We start from the raw sequence: 22401 nt of genomic DNA, 5'->3' as shown, positions 1-22401 counted from the left end.
CATTAAGTCACCGGGGAAACTAGTAATCGCACGCAATATTCAAAATGGCGTCTTGCAAAATAAACATATCTGACGTGGATATTATTTACATAAAATCGAAATATTCAGAAAAGTGAAAGTCTTTGCAAGGAATAAACAATTATCCTAACAAATTTCTAAAGAGAAAAGTGGAAGAGATTCGATTGCATTTGATTTCCCATTTTCGAAGAAGCAATTTCTCGGCAAGGGAAGCTATTTTGGCGATGACTCGCATGAGTTCGTTTATGCAAATTAAATAAAATGATCGTTCATCCCAGAAGTCAAATTTTGATAGAAACGCCTAGAAGTTTTTGTTTAGACATGGAGTATGGCTTATGAAAAGCAGGCATTTTGGCTCGTTCTACGAGTTTGGCATGTGTCCTCGATCTGTCTTCACTGTCAACACTCCATTTGCGCGGCTGAACACGTGTTAGGCCAACAGAAGGCGAGCGTTCACCATTCAAGCAACAAGTCGGCAGGTAAGTGCAATAAGTCTCAAAGATTTGTACCATGCACTTACGTTTTGTTGAAATTATAGAATATTCAAGGTTGTGACATGATTCTGTCGTAAGAAAAGAAGTTAACAATAGCGAAAGATCTTCGGAATCGGCGGTGTTCTGAACTGTTTTGCACATGAAAAGGTTAGTTGCTTTTTCGAAAGACAATCATATTGGTATTCTCTTCATAATTGTTTGTGTCGAGCGCTTCCGCCTTTTGTTTGACTCGCTGAAGGAGAATGATGTTTCGTTTTCCAACATGAAATACAGCGGCTCACAGTTATGGTGTTGTTAAAGCACAACATTTTCGGGACACAACGATTTGTAAAGAATTTGTAAACGTACAGGTACCTGTTAAATGAACAACTAATTTTGAAATTTACCGAACGGGTTAAAACATGCTGCGTGATATCTATGAAGCTCAGAGATTTACCTTTGGAATTGATAGTTTTATTTCTAATTTCAAGAGTGTTCTGCTGTTGTTGGAAAAACTTGGCCGAGCTTCACTGTCAAACTACTGTCAGGAACTTTTAAGTCACGCTGTAAAATGTATCACACCAGAATTGGAACCCTTTTGAATGGGATGCACCTGCTTGGTGTCTGGTGTTTATTTCTAAGTCATTGATATTAACCCTGTAACTCATAAGATCTGATGGTTAATTCTCCCCTCTTGCTGCTGCACATTTCTCTGTAAACGAGAGTTTTTTGTTAGATCAAGAAAAAAACTTCTACCCGATAAGTTTGAGTAAATCTCATTACCTATTTGCTGGATATTGTATAGATGTTATTAGAGAACATTTACAGGTTAACACACTCAGCGAGTGAATTATCAGTATGTACCTGCCCAAGTTCAGTCAAACCATAAATGAGAAATTTCAAAACTACACAAGGCTTTGCTGAGTGTGGTATGTAAAATTTTGAGTTCATTGTTTGTGAATGAGTACAGGTAAATCCTGATAATCCATGAGCAATGACTGCATTAATAGTTTTTTTATTCAAATTAAATACACAGCACAAAGAAACACAACACACAAAAACACCTCAACCAGCTTGAATGAAAATTTAGAATTTGTAACCTAACTTTTCAAAACAGATATTCCCCAAGAAGTTGCTTTCTTGGTATTTATAAGGATTGCATCATCAATAAGAGAATCAATGTCTGCATCTGACAAATTGACAAACTTTGAGTCGGTGGAAGCTGTGGTGTGATGACAGTGGTGTGTTGAATTTACACCACAGCTATTACACCATGATAATGATGTCATGGAGGTTGTTTTTGTCACAACCCAGTATCACGTTGTACAAATCAGCCAATCAGAAAATCAGAATTTGTACAGTGAAAGTGAAAGTTGAATAAAAATTATATTAATCACCCCTGAGAGTTGAAAGTTAAGGAAATTATAGGAGAAGTTGTGGGAAATTCACTGTCTGTGAATGTTAAACTTTATGATATTTGGATGGGGGATGTTCAACTCATTTAACAGCCTCAATTTTTCATTTGTTAGTGGTTGTGTTGTCAGTAGTGTTTGTGAGGGGTTCTAACTAGCTTTTAGAAAATGCAATAGTTTCAAACTCTTTTACAAACCAGTAAATGCAATTATCTTGAGCACTTGTCCCCATGGAAAATTTTGCTACATTGGGGATCTAAGAGTATCCATTTCTGGAGGCAGACTGAATAGAAAAAGGAAATCCAGATTCGAAAAAAGGGAACGAATCATGTTCACACTCAACCACTTTCAATTTTTTGAGGAGCAATCAACAGCAATAATTAACATCCTTGTTTTAATTTCACCTAATTGCTACAGAAAATACAAGAACAACAAAAACAACAATTTATTTGTAATTTATTGACAAACATTACACAACTATCCTTAGCTATCTAACCCATGAGAGTGATAAGCGTTTGATTTTTCCAACAGTATCACCTATGAATGGGTGTGGACAGAACGTGGGGTTGGCCATGGCCTACCCTGTGGCCTACCCTATGGCCTACCGGTGGTCAGATTTCTGAAAACATAAAAATAAAATCAGTAAGAGTTGAACGAGTACGCTGGCGTACAATTCTATGTCTCTAAATAGGGTATACTAAAAAGTCACGATCACGATTTTGAACGTCTGAGGGAACGAAACAATGCAATTATTACAGCACTCAGCCTTGAAACATCCTAACTCTGTCTTCTCCACCCATGCACTCAACCATAACGGTAGGTTAAGGGGGAGGGGAGAGGGGAGAGGAGGGGCCAATATTGCGTGGTCGCTGAGGATATCCACAATGGCGGCTTCACGATCTATACAGGCTGCTAGCTAGTAATATATAGTGGAGTGCTAGTATAAAAGTGCAATGAACGGTGTTATATCGAACAACATATCCAGGTAAGAAAATGCAAACAGTACGTGCCAGGCCAATTTTTTAAAGTGCCTCTTTTGTGCTGTAGAGTATTTAATTTGCAACAAGCACCCCGGGACACACATGCATCGCCGTCATAAACGTGTCATAAACGTTTCACAAACTTTACTCGCTTTTCTTACTGAAGTGTGGTAGTATAACAATACAAGTGGTGTATTAAGCTGTTCTCTGTGCAACAGGAAGTTCATTTGGGATACTATATTGCATGACATTGTGACAAAAAGATATAGCACACAGAGTAATTGACAAATTTAACAATCTGTTTAATATTTTTTCTTTTCTTTTTGTATCTCAAAATAAATGTCCTTAAGTTAGTTAATTAACTAATTATTCGACTCTTACTGATTTTATTTTTTATATTTGAAAATCTGACCACCGGTAGGCCATAGGGTAGGCCACAGGGTAGGCCATGGCCTAACCCCACGTTTTGTCCACACCCCCTCTGAATCAAACATTAAGGTCATGGGAATGAAGGAAATGATTGCCAAATCAAGAACCTCTTGATTGTTATACAAATTCTCTTTGTAAGTTCTATAGGAAACTCTCAGAGAACAATGTGGAGAACTTGCTAACTGATGTTAGGTTACAAAGGATTAACAAATAGGAATGCAGAGAAAGTTAGTGTTAAGTGTGTCAAATTTAGTAGAGTGATTTAATTTTAGAGTCATGTATTGATTATTATTTCCAGGGTTATATTTAGAAACTTCAAACGATGTGACAATCAGAGTGGGGAAACTACTTCAGTTGAACTGCAGTATAATTGGAGCAGCTAATTCTTCTCAGTTATCCTGGTATCATGGAAATCAGAGTTTGTCCAATCACACAACAAAACTGAGTAATGAAACCATTCAGTTGATAATAGAGCAGGTGGACTGGATTAACAATGGAAGTTATGTGTGTAAAGAAAAAGGGAAGAATAACATAGTTCAACCCAAGTCTGTCGCAGTGACAATTGGTGGTAAGTAAAAACTACATTTTTCTTACATCATTCTGTCATGTGCTGGGCTCAATTATTCAATATTGTACAGGGAAGGTGTTTGGTAACAAAAATTTCTATAGATAGCTTTGGTAAGTACTTGCTTGATGTTTAATTGATATGATAGTCAATAAATAGTGGATACTTGGTCAACAATTGGTCACGGGATAGGTAGTAGTTTCTACTGCAACCAGTTGCACTAGAGCTTGTGACCATGATTTCAACCATTCAACCAGACACACAGTGAGGAAGGAGAATAAAACTGAATAAATAAAGTGGATCTGTATATTCAAACGGCATGATGTTATTTGCAAAGTTCTATTTACTGTATTTACCCGTGTATAATGTGCACCTGTGTATAATACGCACCCTCATTTTTGACCTCTTTTTTCTAAAAAAAAGGATTTCAAGAAAAACACCAAGAATTAAAACTTCCATTTTACCATTTAATTAACAAGAGCTGGGAATTCATAAATAATATAGTAACAACAATTTCTAACTAGTTGCTACTACAAACATCGTACACCCGAGCACCTACTTAATACAAGCTTTGCCATTCAATAACAGTCAGATGTTTTACAAATGTTGTAACTTGAAGTCCTCATTAATATACCTAAATTCACAACTTCTCACAGCACTGCTGGTAGCTTGAATATCATCACTGCATTGCAATTGCTTTCGATTTAAGTAAAATGTTCAGTGTCTTTAAACAATGAAACCCTCAAATTCTGACTCACAGTCTGATTCAAATAGGTTTTCGATTTGTTCTTAGTTGAATTGTAAACCAATTCATCTTGTGATCCATCCAAATTATTTGTGATCCCACACTTCAGTAAAGAGGCAGTGATCATTTCTGACAGAATGGCTTTCCATGCTTGCGAAATCCACTAACAGATCAGTTCTCCCGAAGCCCTCTTTTATCATCCAGAGTCGGTAAATTCGTGAATTCCATCAGCCATCCAGTGCTTTCGGACTCCATCTTTAAAAGTTTGTTCAAAGATACATCAAGCAGTTGGAGAAGGAAAGTTAACCCGCCAGGAATCACAGCAAGATCAATGTTCTCGCGTTTGAAGGACGCTTTCACAGTATCTATCAAGTCAGCTTCAAATGAGTTGTAAACAAGCAAGCTCTTTCTCCTCTCCAGGCCACCAATCCATGCAATTTTACTTTCTTTGTTGTGTTTTTAACATATGCAAATTAGGACGGGCTTGACAAACAATAGAATCCGTGTATAATACGCACTGCAATTTTGATGATTATTTTTACAGAAAAGAAGTGCGCATTATACACAGGTAAATACGATATACAATTAATATGTTTTATACACTTAATGCCCTTGTAGATATTCCAAGTCCACCTAGAGATGTATGGGTAAACAATGTGGAGTATAAAACTCGTATTCATTGGAAGGCCCCATTGTACAGTGGTGGATTAAAGCTAAAGTATGCTGTCAAAGCAAGATGTGCATTTAATACATCAAGTTTAAGTGCTGATCAGCTGTGGCAGTGTAAAAAAGATTTTTTTACAATCAGTTATGAAAGCCATTTCCAACAAGAACCAGGAGCAGGATCTGATAGTTTTTTTTGTGATGTTTTTGTGGTCCTTTTCTTCCCACACTCTGCCTATGTTGAGGCTATAAATGACTTAGGAACTGGTGTAAGCAATCTTGTGGAATTCACTCCAAACATCATGTTTGATCCACTTTTAAGTGAGTACTAGTGGCAGTTGCTGCTACCAAGATAATATTCTGTAATTTTACATGTGTTGCCTATCATCATGATGATTATAATTTGTTTTGTGAATGCTTAGGGTATATGTTAATTATTAATCACGAGAGATGGGTGGCCTCACATTTAGCACACTGGACTCCTGAGGTGAAGAGATTCAGGCTCTAGATGTGTTAATTGCATCGAGTTCTAACATACAAGATACTTTACAGTATCTCACAGTGCCTCTCTTTACCCAGGAGTATACATGGGTACAAGTAAATTGTCAGGGAAACCCAGCTGACAAAGAACTGGGGGAACTGCAAAGGTGAACTGCAAAGGACTTGCTTCTTGAGTTTGGAGAAAAGTAATTTGCTTCTGATCACTGCAAGCTACACTGTATGAAGAGTGGAATAAGTTTTAGGATCTTTTGTGCTACTTGGCTTAAGTGCAGACTCTATCGTTAACCCATTATCAATTAAGCAGTAATTATTTTGCAATTGATTGTGTAGTTGGATTGTCTGGGTGAGGGCACTCCCTAAAAAGGACTGTTGTTAGTATTAGTGACTGACATTTTGACAACCTGAGTCATCTTCAGGGTAGAGTGAAGAGTCAATGGCAAGTGAGTGTTATAATTAAGTCACTTGAGGTCTTTAATGATGAATTCCACTCAGGTTGTCCATCAGTGTCAGTCACTACTGCCAGTGCCAGCAGCAGTCCATCTTAGGACTTTCCTCACCCAGATGCTGAATCTTATTATGTGATCGGACAGTTGTTGATAGCCCTGTATTTATAAATTTTGGTATCCTTTGGAATGCTATTAATAGCAATTTTTTTTTATTTTGACTGAAATAGTCTAACATCCAGCATTATTGTACTACATTATTGAATCAGATACTTTTACATCAGAAATATCATTTAGCACATTAAGTTAGCATTGAGAAACTTTGACATTCAGAATTTGCCAGATAATAATCTCAAAATACAACTTTGTACTGTCTTGTAGACATATTTAGTTCTGGTGAGACATCATGCGATGAGTTACAATAATATTTTACCATTGTTCTGTTATATATTCAGCCACTCCTTTGCCTACAGCATTCTTGGATGCCAGGGAAGTGCCTCCCCCTGTTACAGTGAAATTGAGATGGAAAGATTCCAAAATGTTTAAAAATCCAGCACTTCTTGTTAAGTACACCATCATGTACCACAGAGAAGGAGACAGTTATAACAAGGTGAAAAGTTTTGCCTTCATGTAGTCATACCCTCCCCTTCCCCAGGACAAACGGAGGCTCCTTTCTGTATCTCCAAGGGGGGGGGGGGGGGGAGGAAGGTTAGGCTACATGTATGTATGCACTATGAAAATTCTTACAGTACAACTGCTACTGTAACTAGCACAATCCCAGAATCCTTTCAACACTTGATTGGAAATTGCTTCAATCAAGGTCCGTGTAGTTTAATTACATATTAGCCCATAAATTACATGAATAGAAAAGAAGATCTCAGAGAGACAGCAGAGGAACAACCAAGAAAGTTAACTTTCCTCATTCCTCGTAAGAATTTTGTTTGCTATTTATTACTATCTCTATTTTTTTGCTGTTATAGAGTAAAACAATAGATTCCCGAACGAATACTTTGATAACTGATTTGGTTGGTTTATCCTGGTATCATTTCTACTTGATGGTACGGTATGGTATGAAATCATTTGATGACAACACAACTTCATACGGTATCGACAGTGAAACGGTTGAACGAAAATTCAGGACCAAGATTTCAGGTAATGAGGGTGAAGTCGTTTTCTAATTGAGGGTTTACATTTTATTGACTATACTTGTTAATTATTAGAAGTTGTAACTTCGTGGGCTAATAGATTCATGATTTAGCTTGGTTTTTAAGCTGTATGAATTAAGCTCAAAACTTATCCAAATTAAATGGAACACTTTCAAGAACATGAAAAAGATATCAGCGCTAATAGTGGTTCCTAATTTTGAATAAAAAGAAAAACCGCTCCAATAGAAACTATGCTAAGTGTGATTTTTGAATGGTACCGTTATGTTTCTGTCGCCGACGGGTACATGATTATATGGAACGAATTTAAAATAAAAACTGCACTCCTTCTTAATATTGGCAGCGATTAGAACGATTAAGTTTATTTCATTTTCGCTCGTCATTTTTTTGTTTAGAAACATCACAAAATCATGTGGCGGTTATTTTAGATGTGAGTGGTTCTAGTAGAATTTTAGCGTTAAACTTTAAATTATCTCTTTAGTGGTAATTACTAACAGCAAAATGTGGTATAATTTTTCCACCAATCGGAACGTTCGCATACCTTTACCCTTTGGCTCCTAATTTCCTTCAAAGCATCCATTCTCCTTGCAATATCATGTCTGAATCATATTTTAAGGTTACGAGAAAAAGGGAAGTGATCAACAACCAAAGAAGCTCTTGATTGTTAAAAAAATTCTTCTTATCAGCCCCTTAGGAAGTGTCTAGAGAAAAAGTTCGGCGAATATGCATACTGATGTTGGTTGTAAACCTAGCAGGGTGCAAAGGGTTACCAACGGAAAGCTATTTCGAAATATCAAGAGGTCCAGCAAATTAACATCACTTTGTGTGGAACATCGAGCTCTGACAATTTTCTTTTTTCCCATTTCAGCACCAAAGCCCCCGGTAATATCGAACTGCAGTTCTTGGAGTAATCTAAATTCTAAGCCTGCCCTGACAGTCACCTGGGTTGTAAGTTCCCTCTGTTTTTTTTAATTTCTTTTAGCTCGAGTTCTTGAGTGATTGCTGGGAAAAAAGTCTATTTTGTTGTGATATACAGTTATAAACAACCAGGTAGCTCGCAAGCAGGCGGCTCTCTACGGGTAGCCGGATTCGAGACGAGTCAGGGAGATGTTTTCCGGGGGTCTGGCACTATCAGTGTTAGACCCCTTGCAGACCTCCCGCTGGCTCGCGTTGTTCAACGCTTCATACTTCCCCGCAGGCGGAGAAACGCTTGTGCCGAAATGCTGATGATACGTGCCTGCTAGCAAGCTAGCGATCAGTTAAATTGCTCAGGGTAATACAGAGATACGTGTGCCCTGATTGGTCGAGAATTTCGTTTGTGCTCGTCGTGGCGGCATTCAACGGCTGCAGCTTTGAGTTGGTTATGCTCAGGTGAATCGTCTCTTGATTCTAGGTTCCAAAAGCGGAGTATTTCAATGGCCCATTGAGGAATGCTGTCGTACTTTACCGTTGTCAGAGAGGAAACCAGTTAATCTCAGGAAATATAACCACCAATAATGGTAGCACTCACAGTGTGGTCATTCCTGCTCTTAAGCCGTCTGACAGATGCAATGTGCAGATGAAGCTGTGTAATGAACCGGGTCAGCTATGCAGCGTTGTTAGCGGAATTTGCCGCACTGGGGGCGACACAGAAGGTATGGGTTGACTAAAATAACCGCAGAAAGTAAACAGAAGGTCGTAAGCCCAGTGGCTCGCACCAACGGAGCTTGTTACCTTTTCCTCCAGCATGAAGATCATACAGTAGTCAGAGATTTTGTTGTTATTTTGTTTTTGATTGTTTTTTTTTTTCCGTTGGGGCACAGTTTTCCGGTTCGTAGCGACAGTGAGCTAGTTTTGGCGATTTTCTGTTCAAGGAGTAGAACCCTGACAACAGAGGAAACAAAGCAAAAATTCCTTAGAGAAAAACTTCTTTGTACACTTTTTTAAACCGTTACCCATGGTGTTCACCCAATTCTATGCCCAGTCTCCTTTTCCATTTTCTTTCTTTTTTTTTCTATGATTAATTCTACCTGTGTTCTTCCTTTTTCAGTAAGTTCTGTGCCGCCATACAAGGTTTCTAAAAAAAACCTCGCCAAAACAATATTGATCGCCGTGGCGGGAGCAGTTGGAGGAATTTTCCTGGTGTTTGTCGTCTTCATGTGCTATAGGTGAGGTCGATTATTCTTTACGGATGAGGGTAGGGAAGGGGGGTCGTTGTTCACTATCGGTGGGCAGAAAGTTATGGAAGGGATACTGTGTTTGTAATCAGGTGGAGGCATAGGTGGTATCTCGTTGAGTCCTGTTTTAATTCAGTGAGAGAGGAAATTGCAATTTCAAATTTTCAAATTTATTTCAATTGAACTCTTTCCTACAGAAATCGTTCAAGAGGAAACAGAAGACCTCCTTTGGGAGCTGTTCTGGTAAGAGGGAAAGAAAACCATAAATAACCCATATCATGTGTGTGAATAGATTTCAAATCGTAAATGTTAAGCTTGGTTGTAGCGTCATACATTTACGATAAATGATAAAAGGTTTCTCAATTTTTTTTTTCACGACCGAGCTCAAAGTACACTACACCTCTTAACTCTTGACCCTTTAGAGTGACCTACATCTAATTTCTCCTTACAATATCATCCCCGAATTACACATCAAGGTCACGAGATTAAAAGAAATGATCACCAGCTAAAGAAGCTCTTGATGTTTAAACAAATTCTCCTTGTCAGCACCTTAGGGAATGTCTAAAGAAAATTATGGAGAGTATGCATACTGATGTTACGGTATAAAGGGTGACTATAATTAACACTATCACTATCTGACGATACATACCTGACTACAGCTAAAACATGGAGACATCTCCATTCCACCCTCGTCAAAATCCTTTCTATTTTCGTGGTATCTTGTTTTTTTTTTTTGTTTTTTTTTTTTGTTTTTGAATTTTCGTTTTGTTTGTGATCGGTTTCCAAATGGTACTGAACTCGAATTACTACAGGGTCAAGTTTACGCGCGCTCACGCTGATGGGACGTGGCCAATCTTTACAGCGTTTCATAACATTACAAAAAGAGTGTGACTTCTACTGTTTATCGTTAACTGTTTTCTAACCCTTAAATCTTCACATCAGTATGCATATCCTTCTTTCTGTTCTCTATATATTTCCTTTGGTGCTGACAAGGAATCTGTTCAACACTCAAAACCTTTTCTGTTGGTGATCATTCCCTTTATTCTCATGACCCAAATGTTTGATTCAGGGGTGATATTGTAAAGAGAAATAAGATGTTAGTCATTGTTAGAGATTGAGAGCGTTGAAATGGTCGACAACAGGCCACCGTAAAAATTCAGTACGTTGTCTTCATCAGACATCAGTAGTTGCTAAATTAGAAGAATTTCTGTTTTTTTTTTTTTTTCTTATACAGGATATGCCCCCAATCCATGGCTATGACGAGATCGAGGAGTCTTTGGATGATGGAAACTACGATCGATTAGAAGTAAATTAAATGGATCAACTTACTAATGAAGACCAACCAATGGCAAGAAAGAAAGTCGACTAGACTAGACTAGTAGACTAGAAAAGCAGCGGTGACTATACTGAAGTAAAGGGGTGTGGTATTTTATGTACGTAAGTATTTTGGGGAAAATAAGACATTGTTCTCCTCTGCGCACTGCGCATGCCTGCCCGTCGGTAACAATTGCTTCTTTTCTCGTGATAGTTTCGGCTGTTAAACTCAAGTAAATAATCATCGTCGAGGTACCAGTGCACACCAAAATAGACCGTCTCCGAGATGTGCAAAGCCTCTGTTTTAAACCGAGGCTGTGTCTGGGGCCTTTGATCGGGAAATGATCATGTAAACACCATGCAAATAAAACTCTTTCCCGTAAGAAAGGTTTTGCAATGGGCCTCGTTTGGAACTGAGAGGTATTAGAACTCGGAAATCGCCCTTAACGATACCGCAAAAGAACGCATGGCATATTTTGGACTCTTCCGGGTAGAACTTCGTGCAAAACTTGACGAGTTTACTGGCCGTGAACTGAGGAAATTTTTGTTGCAATGGAGTAAGAATGCGCTTAGAAGAATGGAGAGCCTCAAATTCCCCAGACAACGTCCGTATGGGCGCACTGATATATAATAGGTGGGAAAAAATATAGCAGATACGGCAGAAAACGGCACAGTAGCTTTGCAAAAGACTGGCAAAGGCCGGAAAAAAAAAAAAAGGAAAAGGGCTTTGAAATGTAAATAAATGAAGGAGATAGTTGTTCCACATAAAGCACATCAAATTTAAAGATAATTCGACGCTGTTTATTCGTAAACGTAACTAGTACGTACTTGATGAAAATCACATAACAACACACTGGATAAGGTTTGAAACGAGAAGCGTGCCTTTAAGTTGAGTACAGATAACAAAATAGCCAATAAACATTTGGTTGCACGAACAACTTTTCACCGAATTGGATGTAAACATTCACCACTTTCGCCTACATTGAGGTGAATAATTGTTTTAGTGCGTACCTTGCAGAAATACAAAAAGTTAGTTTAATTCTGTCAAAATACCGAAAAGTGGTCGGAAATCAAACTCTTGACGCACAATTTTGACTCTTCCGCTGCTTGGAGGTGAAGAATACTTGTTACTCACTTCCAAACAAACCAATCAGCCTTATTCACCAGTGTAGTATATATTATTACCTAGAGTAATACCTATATTTATTTTCTTCATCTCAGAAATAATGAACGTAGTGCATTACACAGTACACAGATGTCAATAGACATGAGTTCATTCGACCAGCCCAGAATTTTCTTTCAGTTGCATCAGGTGTCTTAGATTTTCTTGCCATAAAAATTGGCAAAGTATACAATACTAATTTTTATAAAAACGGATAGTTACCTTTAATTTTCAAAGGAAAAGGGATCAGAGTAAAATTAGATATGTGCAGCAAATGAATGAAACAAGAGCACATGATAATTCATGGTTGGCTTACGATACCTATTATAATTGTAGGGAGCCGATTTAATCGGTTTCGATTATTTGTAACAAAGAAATGGGATTAATATTAAAGGAAGCTTCCAATATGAAAATCGTCACTGCTTTCTATTTCTAAGAACAACTCGACGGATTTGATTGTTGAGCAAAGTAGCGGTGCACATCCAGAGCCATTCGGGACAAAAACTAACAAACCAACCCTAAAGATAAAAAAACAAAAACAAACAAAAGAGATATGAAAGGCAATTTCAATTATGCGAATGAATAGATAAGAAAAATCATCAACAATACACCGTTGGGCTTTCCAAGGCCAGGGATGGCTTGGCATGTTAGTTTGGTAATACAAGTTGGTTTTTGTGTAATACAAGAGTTGTAGAGTTCTCTAGAGGTTGCGGAGAGTTGTGGGTGCAGATAACAACAAAAAAAAACCAAACAAACAAACTAATGTGCTTAAAAATATTACAAATAAACTCTTGCGATCATTAGAAGGTCATCATCAGAGTGTAAAGGGAACACTTATGGCCCGCCTTAAAGAACTAAATTAACACAAAAAATTAGAAAATCAATAAAATAGAAAGTTTTCCCAGTTTTATATTGTGCCTAACAACACCTCTGCTTGGTTTTGTTATTTTGTTTTTCTTTGTTTGTTTTTTCTAACCAGAAGTAAATCTCTCATTAGTTTCAGAGGCAAAATAAAGTGTGAACCCCATTCAGTAACTAAAATAATTTTGTTTCTTCAATGAATTCCAAAATTAGCCAGGCATGCATAAGTTACAGTTCCTTAAAAAGAAAAATACCGAAAACCAAGACCACCGCTAGGAGCAAAAAAAAAAAAAAAGAAAAAATTGAGTGAGGCGTTAGATAAGGAATGCGTGAAAAGCTATAGTAGCATGAAAAACTGTAAATAAAATAGTGAAATACCTGAATACCATGACTCCAGTAGCCTGTGCTTCGTCTTGACAATCCCAGTGTGTAAAGTGCACTCTTCACGTACGTTTCAGGTGATGGAACAACGATATTAGCTTTTGTACCGTATGTCATGGCTGTGGCCACGTAAAACGGTCTCAGAGACTGGAACAGAGGAAACACCATTTAGCGTTTGTTTCACCAGTTCAATTTCAATTATTCATTTTCTTGTTACTAGTTTTTGTACCGTTTACTTTTCAAACAATTCAGTGTATCACTACATTCCTTTGTGTAATACTACTGGTAATTTTTTTTTCCTTGTGCAATAAATTTGAAACTTGAGTGTTATCATCTCTGGAACAATGCATTTCGTTCTAAATTTATCAAGAGGATTTGGTGATACAAGGAATTCAGACTGTGGCTGAGAAATTCGATCATTCTTTGCTAAAACATGAAGAGATACTGAAAAGTTACATGCATATAAACCATCATTGAGATCAAAAGAAGCCAAAAAGGCAAAATATCAAGTATTAATTAGAAACCAATATATTTAAAGAAGAACTACAAGTTTGTCACTTAGAGCAAATGAATTTTCAAATCAATGTTGAAAACAAAATCGTCAACTTTTTTCTTTTTGAAATGCTGTGCTGTTATTGGTCCATAGGTGTGTATAGATGACACAATGTAAAATCAGCCGTGACTCCAAAGATTCGCCCATATTTTTTTAAGAAGATTGTAAAAAAACGGTTGAAGACTTCTTGCGGGAACTTTCTCAACTTCGCTACTAAGGAGATGGGGATATGTAGACACAGAAATATTCAGTTGCTTAAATGTAAAATCATACCTGAACTTCAATCCCTTGCGGGGCATACTCAAAAGCAAGAGCACGTGAAAAACTGTCCACAAATTCCTGTTTGGAACAACAGCAAAAGAGAATGAATTGAGTACGTGAAATGTGCGAGTAATTGGGTAACATATCTTTAATAGTTTAGGTTAATGAGGCGTGGCCACCAAGTGGAAAAGTGGAAAAGCGTTCACCTGCGACTCTTCGAGAGAGAGATTACGCTTAGACTGAAAATAGGCATAAAGAATTGAGGTTGCCGTCAAGAAAACGGAGATTTTTTCAAACTAGTTGTGCTACTGCACACGTTACTCTACTAGATAAACCAGGCTTTCATCCGCATAACTAACAAGACACTTCAGTTGCCTCATCAAAGGTCTCTTTTCTAGTACAAAGCACACAAACATACAAAAAAGATGGAAGAACAACAAAGAAACAAGAGCAATTAAAAACAGATATCTGGATCACCAGAGTAGAAAAAAAACGACACAACAATAAAAAAAACACAAAAATTATAAATGTACATTATTTTTTTTACCTTAGTTGCAGCATAGACTGTCATCTGGGGTGTAGGCAACTCTCCTGCACTAGACGACATGTTAATAATTGCGCCCCGTTTCCTGAAAGTTGTCACAACATGGTAAGCTACGAAGAATTGGAAAAGTTCTAACTTAACCCTTTACACCCTAACATCAGTATGCATACTCTCCACACTGGTCTTCATACATTTCCTCAGGCGCTGACAAGGAGAATTTGTTTAACAATCAAGAGCTTCTTAACTTAGTGATCATTTCCTTTATTCTCGTAAGCTACATGAGTGATCCAGGAATGATATTATAAGGAGAAATTAGATGCTAGCAGAGGTAGTGATCCTCTCTTGGGTGATTGGCACAGAGAGGCTTAGTGAAGGGAGGGGGGCTTATTAGAGAGAGATACCGTAATAAGAAAGGGGGGGGGGAAGATTTGTTGGAGAAGATGGTTTCTTAGAGAGAGGGCTCTGAAGATGAGGGCTCAACAAAGAGGCATGCTTATTAGAGAGAACGTTATTGTGGAGAGGGGCTTATAAGAGGGGGACTATTAGAAAGATGTCAGGCTAATCGAAAAGGGGGCTTATTAGAGTGGGGGCTTATCAGAGAGGAGGCTTATTGGAGAGGGGACTAATTAGAGAGGGGATCATTAGGAAGGGGGTTTGCTAAAGAGGGAGCTTATTAGAGAGGAGACTTATTAGAGAAGGGGCTCATTAGAGAGAAGACTTATTAGAGAGAGGGCTTATTAGAGAGGAGACTTATCAGGCTAATCAGAGAGGGGGCTTAATAGAGAGGGGGCTTAATAGAGAGGGGAGTAATTAGAGAAGGAGCTTATTAGAGAGGGAACTAACTAGAGAGAGTGCCTATTGCAGAGGGAGCTTATTAGAGAGGGGGCCTATTAGAGAAGGGAATTATCAGAGAGGGACCAGGCTAATCAGAGCTGCTACTTATTAGAGAGGGACCATGCCAATCAGAAAGGGGACTTACCAGGGACGAAGCATATTAGAGAGGGGGCTTATTAGAGAAGGGGCTCATCAGGGAGGAATCAGGCTAATCAGAGGTGGAGCTTATTAGAGAAGTGAGTAATTAGTGAGAGCTTTTTGCAAAGGGGGCTTATTAGAGAGGGGGCCTATTAGAGAAGGGGCCTATAAAAGAAAGGGCTTATTAGAGAAGGGGTTTATTTGAGAGGGGGCTTATTAGAGAAGGGGCTTATTAGAGAGAGACCAGGCTAATCAGAGCTGGTACTTATTAGAGAGGGACCAGGCTTATCAGAGCTGGTACTTACTAGAGAGGGACCAGGCTAATCAGAGAGGGGGCTTATTAGAGAGGCACCAGACTAATCAGAGGGGGGTCTCATTAAAGAGGCACTGTGCTAATTACAGAGGGGGCTCAGTAGAAAGGAGACTAAATAGCAGAGAAGGTGCTTATTACAGAAGGGGCTCATCAGAGAAAGGGGCTTCTTAGAGAGAGAGACTTACAGGAGAGAGAAATAATAGATGGGGGATTTATTGAAGAGGAAGGTTGATAAGAGAGAGGGCTTTTAAGACGGGGGCCTATGAAGGAGAAGGGCTTATTAGAGAGGCCCTATAAGAGAGGGACTAGGCTTATCAGAGAGAAAGGCTTATTTGGATGTCATGGTAAATGAGGGATTCTGTTTTGCTTGGTTTAAACCCCTTTGTTAAAACTTAACAAGCAGTTTAAACTAGAATAAAAATTCTAGCCACAGTTTTCCATTGGTCATTCATGCATGTGCTTTCTTTGAACAAAAGACAAGGATGAACCTACCTTTTACACATCTGGGGTAAAACAACACGTGTCATCTAAAAAGGAAACTCTAAAGGTTACCAAGAGCATGACATAGTATGAGGATATTATGAGAAGTTGACAGTTAATACTTTTGCACTAAAGCTGGACAGGTGTAAAGCATACCAAGAAATAAAGTCATTATCACACATTGTTCCAAAAAAAAAAATTTCCAGCTTCTTCATTGGTATTCCTAAGAACCTGGAGCACAATCAAACCACTTATTTGCAGAAATTTTCTTATCATTATTACTTGTCAAATATTAAATAAAACAATTTTAATCAATGTCAAATATTATAAATATTCATTTACATCCCAAGTATCTCAAGATACTTTGGAGTTAATTTAATCAGAGTTACATGTAATATTGTTTTTATTGAGGATACACCTAGGATAGCAAATAGTTTTAGGCATTACTATAATTGATAAACTCACAATCTGTCACATGACCTAAAATTAACACTTACCATTATAAGCGAAGTCATGTTAATATTTATCAAGTCAAAAAGTTTCTGCATTTTAAAGAGAAGACAAAAATGTTTGCAGTCTTATTCAGTTTTGAAAAACTGACATGCCATGGGAGTATATGTTATTTTATTTGAGTTCACCATACCTATGGCCTACTTCCACCCTGGTTACTCATGTCTGTAGTATGCAGTTGATTAATGTTGCACAAGCTAGTTTATCGCAAGTCAAAAACACCCTTGCCTCCCTTCCCATGCATTTCACCAGGTTTCACCAACAGATCATTGGCACCCGTAAACACTCCAAGGTGGGGAGAGGCATACAAGAACAAAGAGTCTTTTCCCAGTGAAAAATACAACAACCAGGGGAATGTTTCTCAAAGGTCTCAATAACTTAATGGGTTTGTAAAGCTGTTTTGTTTTCATTTAAAATAGGGATTTTAAAAGCTTTGACTATCAGCTAAAGAAACAAAATGAACCAGTAACTGCAGTGCCAGACACTGCTTCTCTAATTTTTAAATTTTAATTTCCTTTTAAATATAGCTTTGGGTCCATAAAGTTCCCAGGACTTTCAAGAAATGGGCCTCTGGTAATTAATTTAGGCACACAGCTTCTTGCCTGGATAGGATGTTATCCCATAGGCATTAACTGAATCAAACAATAGAAGAGAGACAAAAATGGGTAAAAATGATGCATCGGTTTAACCATGATGAACTTCAGTGTATTACTTAAAATGTCAAAATGCCAAGGCTGACATTTCTAAACAAAGCTAGGAGCATTTAATGTTACCTGTTTGGGAACATCCAAAAAGTATTGTGGATAGTCATACATTACACCAACGTTGTTCACTAAAAATTGAAAAAAAGAAGAAAAATGAGAAAAAAAAGAGAAAAGGCAGTGAGAGAAATGGCATAATTCTAACATGCTGAGGCTTTTTAAAACAATGAAAAAAAGGAACTTTTTATGCAGATACCTAGAATTATGACCCATCCCCAGGACTACACCATATGACAAGCTTAGAGGTGGTAAGCATATATCAACTATATATCTGCATAAGTAGGATCTACAGAAAATATAGCATGTGGGTCATGCAGTTCACTGTTTCTTACTTGTAATAATTATCATTATTAACCAATGAAATTACACGTCTTCATAAAAGTAAGTACTGATTGAATGCCTGCCTTGTATTGGTCCTTGATCTCTTAAATTCAATAATGCTGGGTACTACCTTTATAAATATAATTTCTCACCTAAAATGCCTATGTCGAGTCCCTCTAGTGAAGTGGTTATTTTCTGGTAAACATCCTGTGTGGCAAAGTCTATTGGGATGATACGTGTTTCAACCTTGCACTCTTTTTCTATAATACAAGAATTGCGACATAAGTTTGTAACATTATAAAGTTAAAAATGATTGAAGAGGAACTACCTCTAGAAAATACTCCCTGGACGTTCACACAATTGCTCTGAAAACATATTCTCAGTTGTCATCAATCTAAGATAATTGTTAACACTAATTTCTCCTCCACCCCTTCTCCCCACTCGAATAACCTCTGATTAATGGCATGTTTAAACACTCTTGAATTTTCAGAAATTAGGGTAACTGGGTATGGAAAACCATAGAGAAATTAGAAAACAAAATTTTACCAATGTTCAATATGTGTCAACCAAAACATTTAATCCATAAAAACTTCTTAATATTGTCTTTTATAAGCTATAGCACTAAAAAATTTAAACACCTATTTTTTTTTCACTAACCTATGGTCTCTGCAACCTTTTCCAATTTTTGGGTTGAGCGACTCATCAGAACAACATTCATTCCACATTGTGCCAACTGTCTTGTAAAGAAATTTCATACATTTGTGACAGTTCAGCTCACTTTGAGATAATTAGTGTAGAGGATTCAACTTTAGTCTTACTCACAAGCCAAGTAACCCACAATGCCAGAGTTCATCTTGTTTTATTGACCAGTTACTGGAGGTATGGAAGTATTCCTCCTAGTCCCCCCCCCCCCCCCCCCCTACTACAGCCAAGTTGAGTAAGACCGACCCAAGGGCATGATATGCAAAATAATTTAATTACCTCAGTACTCCTACACAATCCTGGGTGAGAGAAGCTCAGCAAGAGTTAAGAGTCTTGCATAATAACTTCACATCCATAAAAGTAAGGGACTCTGATTTTAATTCATATGAACACCATTATAATTATTTCAAATGCTCACAAATAATGACATTATTACCTCACATGCAAATGATCTTCCTATTCCTTCAGATGCACCTGTAACAACTGCCAAATAAAGAATCGTTGGTTTAAGAAATAAAATCATAGTAATTGCATGTCAGTATTGCAATTTACAAAAAATATAATTACACCAAAATATGAAAAAAAAAATTGACTGTCAATAACATTGGTCAACCCCCCTCCTCTCTCCTATTTGCTTTTTGACTTTTCTATGCCAATCTTTCCCTGCAAACTGAGGATTAGTACAAACTTCAAGTGTTTTCCTATGCCTGCAAATAGGCCTTTTAGTAAATTCTGGTCCTCTTTTTTTAATCAATTAAATAACAAAACCTCAGTGTCAGCAGCTAGTGGCAAACACTTAACTGATCTGCAAAGCAATATGATAAATATCCACAGCTAACCACCAACACTAAGGTTAATTAAGCTGTTTTTGTACATATGAAAATAGTGAGATGATCTAGCACAAGAGGATGATTTTAACTCATTTATTTGTGCAATGATTGCAATATTTTTATATATATTGGTGCAAATTCTGGTAAGGTTCATGGAGCACAAGGCATAGGGTCAGTCACTGACCATTATCTGACTTGATCTTTTAACCCCTAACAGTGACCAGCATCTCATTTCTCCTCACAACATCACCACTGAATCATACATTTATGACATGAGAATAGAGCAAATCATCACCAACTATAGAAACTCTTGATTATAAGACAAATTCTCCTTGTCAGCACTTTAGTAAATGTACAGAGAACAGTTGGGAGAATATGAATATTGATGTTGGGGTGTAAAGGGCTAAACAGTCTGCTTATCATTACTTTGAGTTCTCACTAGTTCTGATCGTTGGGATATATTCCTTTCTTCTGATTGCCATGAAACTCTAACCAGAAGATGTCTGAATTTTAAACAAATATATATATGATGCAAGGCTGTGCTCTAAGGAAAATTTCAGGGAGCCCTTCGGGCTCCCAAGCGTTTTAGCTCGGGTGTCCAGGCCTAAAAGATGGTCGCCCAAATCAAAATTTCGGCAAGCCCTTCGGGCTCCCAAACATTTTAGCTGAGGTGCCTGGGCCCCCTAGTTGGTCGCCCAAATTAATAAATCAGTCAGTTAATTATTAAAAATTAAACAAACTGTATTCGTAACGAGTCAAATAGAACTATGTGCATTTATTTATTGTTTTTATGTTCATGAAACATCGTATCCTTTGACCTCCTGAAAACCTATCATCACTTATAGTCAAATAGTTATTTAATTCACACTTACAGAAGCAGTGCAAAACTATTTTTTGAAAAATGAATAGTATACATATACCAAAGATAATCTGATAAACCTAAAACTGTCTCATTGAAGTTCAATTCAAAGCATTATGTAAGCTTAGCAAAACACTATTTCAAATATTAAATTAGCATAGAAGAGCGACTCCCGTGTTTATTCAGCGATTTATTAATCGCCGACCGTACTTTACGCCTATCAGAGCAGAAGTAACAACTTCTTTTGAAAAACTAGCTGATGAGCCATCCCAATTTAAAGGAAAAATTTTAATGCTATTGGAAAAGCCGTTAAAATCGAAAACTGTGCAGCTAGTCAAGTTCAAAGTCAAGGATTATGCTACATGTGAATTCACGTGGAACGACCTTTGAACATCAACGCGCGCCCGATGGAATAAAATTTTCTTTTAAAAGAACGACTCCCGTGTTCATTTAGCGATTTATTAATGTCGACCGTACTTTACGCCTGTCAGAGCAGAAGTAACAATTGCTTTTCAAAAACTAACTAACGAGCCATCCTAATTTAAAGGAAAAATTATAATACTATTTGGAAAAGCAGTTAAAATCGAAAACTGTGCAGCTTGTCACGATCAAAGTCGATGATTATGTTACACGTAAATTCACGTGGAACGACCTTTGAATATCAACGCGCGCCCGATTGAATAACATTTTCTTTTTTTTTTTTGACTGTAAATCAAGAAACCAACACCAGCCAGTCGCCCGGCCGGGCGACCAAGAAAATATTTTCAGTCGCCCGAGGCCAAATGTTAGTCGCCTCAGGCGACCGGGCGCCGTTGGAGCACAGCCTTGATATGATGCCTCACCTGCCCATCTGCCGCCATATTTGGTACGAAAATTATTCCTTCGCGTGACTTGAGCTAAAAAATATATTCTCATGCCTTTCACGATGTTGAAAGCAAGAGTTAAAGATACTTTGGCTGTCCACAAAAGACCTACAGAAGGGGAGGACAATTAAACAAAAAAGAAAATCTGAGTTCAATCAGCTAATATATTTTATTTCCCGTAAAGGAAAAAATCTCAAAAATGGACTTTTCAACTCATTCAGTCATGCAAAAAATGCTTGTTCTGTCCAGATTCACGATTTCTTTACCGCGAAACTCCTACGTATTAGTTTCTGAGCTGCATCCAAATATGAAGATATCAAGATGCAAATTATCACCCTGGTATAAACCTCAGCTCTTACTGTCGCATTTGCGAATTAAACCTATATCCTGAAAAATGGTAGGAGTCAATTTCGACGAAAGACTTACCTAAAAGTGCTAATCCATTTTTTAAGCCAGAGTTATCCAGGTATGATAAAATACACGCCAGATAGTCTTGATCGTGGGCCGCCATATTGAATATGTTCGTACTCCAGATAAAAAAGTAAAAGTTGATAGGAACTGTGGACAAAGGATGGCGGATCTAGCTTTTCTTAGCTAAAATCTTGGTTGGGATAATTAATAGTTATCCATGAATACTGATTCAAAGCTTCATATTCTCCACCTGAATTACAATAAGAGAAAGAGCGTACAAAGGATGAAGGTTTGCATCGATTACTATTTTGAAAAGTTTTGTTATGAGAATATTTGTTGTAACATACAGTCGAACCTCCTGTAAGCCACCACCCGAAAAGTTAAGTCTGGATTTTCATATTTTGGGAAATTTGCATATGGTGACCGAACCTTTTCGCCAGCGCTCATCGATACCTTGAATTTTTTCCGCTAAAAATATTTCATGTACTTTCAGGTCTAACTTGGTTGGGAGCTAATATTGAACAGCATGTTTGCAATGTTAGTTCAAGCGTAAATCACACAAACTGTGGCATTTATTGCATACTCCAATTGACATTCTTTGATACTGCTCCGACACAAATTTTCTGTTCAATGCATGTATATGTCTAGCATTATTACTATGAGAGAGTTTTTTCCTACGAGTGATCAAATCCGCTTTTTTGTTTATCAATTCTTCGAATTCTACTTACGCGGTAAAACTATTTCAGGAAATACTT

At 37.5% G+C, this 22401-nt stretch overlaps 2 protein-coding genes across 2 annotated transcripts; one reads left to right on the top strand and one right to left on the bottom strand.

Moving 5' to 3' along the window:
- Nucleotides 1-83: 83 nt before the first annotated feature.
- On the top strand, nt 84-12437 carry LOC113668434 (uncharacterized). The gene is made up of 10 exons (XM_027184334.2): nt 84-497; nt 3611-3880; nt 5241-5606; nt 6685-6839; nt 7210-7381; nt 8261-8340; nt 8786-9026; nt 9422-9539; nt 9746-9791; nt 10783-12437. The coding sequence occupies exons 1-10, from the start codon at nt 347-349 to the stop codon at nt 10861-10863; spliced, it is 1680 nt and encodes a 559-aa protein (XP_027040135.2). The 5' UTR covers nt 84-346; the 3' UTR covers nt 10864-12437.
- LOC113668435 (inactive hydroxysteroid dehydrogenase-like protein 1) lies at nt 11642-21869 on the bottom strand. The gene is made up of 12 exons (XM_027184335.2): nt 21662-21869; nt 21215-21343; nt 19120-19166; nt 18639-18714; nt 18134-18241; nt 17673-17731; nt 16887-16931; nt 16402-16436; nt 14628-14709; nt 14093-14158; nt 13264-13413; nt 11642-12542 (listed from the first exon to the last, which is right to left on the bottom strand). The coding sequence occupies exons 1-12, from the start codon at nt 21744-21746 to the stop codon at nt 12441-12443; spliced, it is 984 nt and encodes a 327-aa protein (XP_027040136.2). The 5' UTR covers nt 21747-21869; the 3' UTR covers nt 11642-12440.
- Between the last annotated feature and the right edge of the window lie 532 nt (nt 21870-22401).

Source organism: Pocillopora damicornis, chromosome 3 (assembly GCF_964200805.1).
Source record: "Pocillopora damicornis chromosome 3, jaPocDami1.2, whole genome shotgun sequence".
NCBI classification, from domain to species: domain Eukaryota; kingdom Metazoa; phylum Cnidaria; class Anthozoa; order Scleractinia; family Pocilloporidae; genus Pocillopora; species Pocillopora damicornis.
This window is presented reverse-complemented; position numbering and strand designations above follow the sequence as displayed.

What these genes read in the sequence shown, in the direction of transcription:
- LOC113668434 (XM_027184334.2), top strand. Translation starts at nt 347, where the DNA reads ATGGCTTATGAAAAGCAGGCATTTTGGCTCGTTCTACGAGTTTGGCAT. An exon ending in TTCAAGCAACAAGTCGGCAG is followed by an intron (nt 498 to 3,610) that starts GTAAGTGCAATA and finishes TATTATTTCCAG; the next exon opens with GGTTATATTTAGAAACTTCA. An exon ending in AAGGAGACAGTTATAACAAG is followed by an intron (nt 6,840 to 7,209) that starts GTGAAAAGTTTT and finishes TTGCTGTTATAG; the next exon opens with AGTAAAACAATAGATTCCCG.
- LOC113668435 (XM_027184335.2), bottom strand. Translation starts at nt 21,746, where the DNA reads ATGGCGGCCCACGATCAAGACTATCTGGCGTGTATTTTATCATACCTG. An exon ending in AAATGGATTAGCACTTTTAG is followed by an intron (nt 21,344 to 21,661) that starts GTAAGTCTTTCG and finishes CCCCTTCTGTAG; the next exon opens with GTCTTTTGTGGACAGCCAAA. An exon ending in ACATGACTTCGCTTATAATG is followed by an intron (nt 16,437 to 16,886) that starts GTAAGTGTTAAT and finishes TTTCCTTTTTAG; the next exon opens with ATGACACGTGTTGTTTTACC.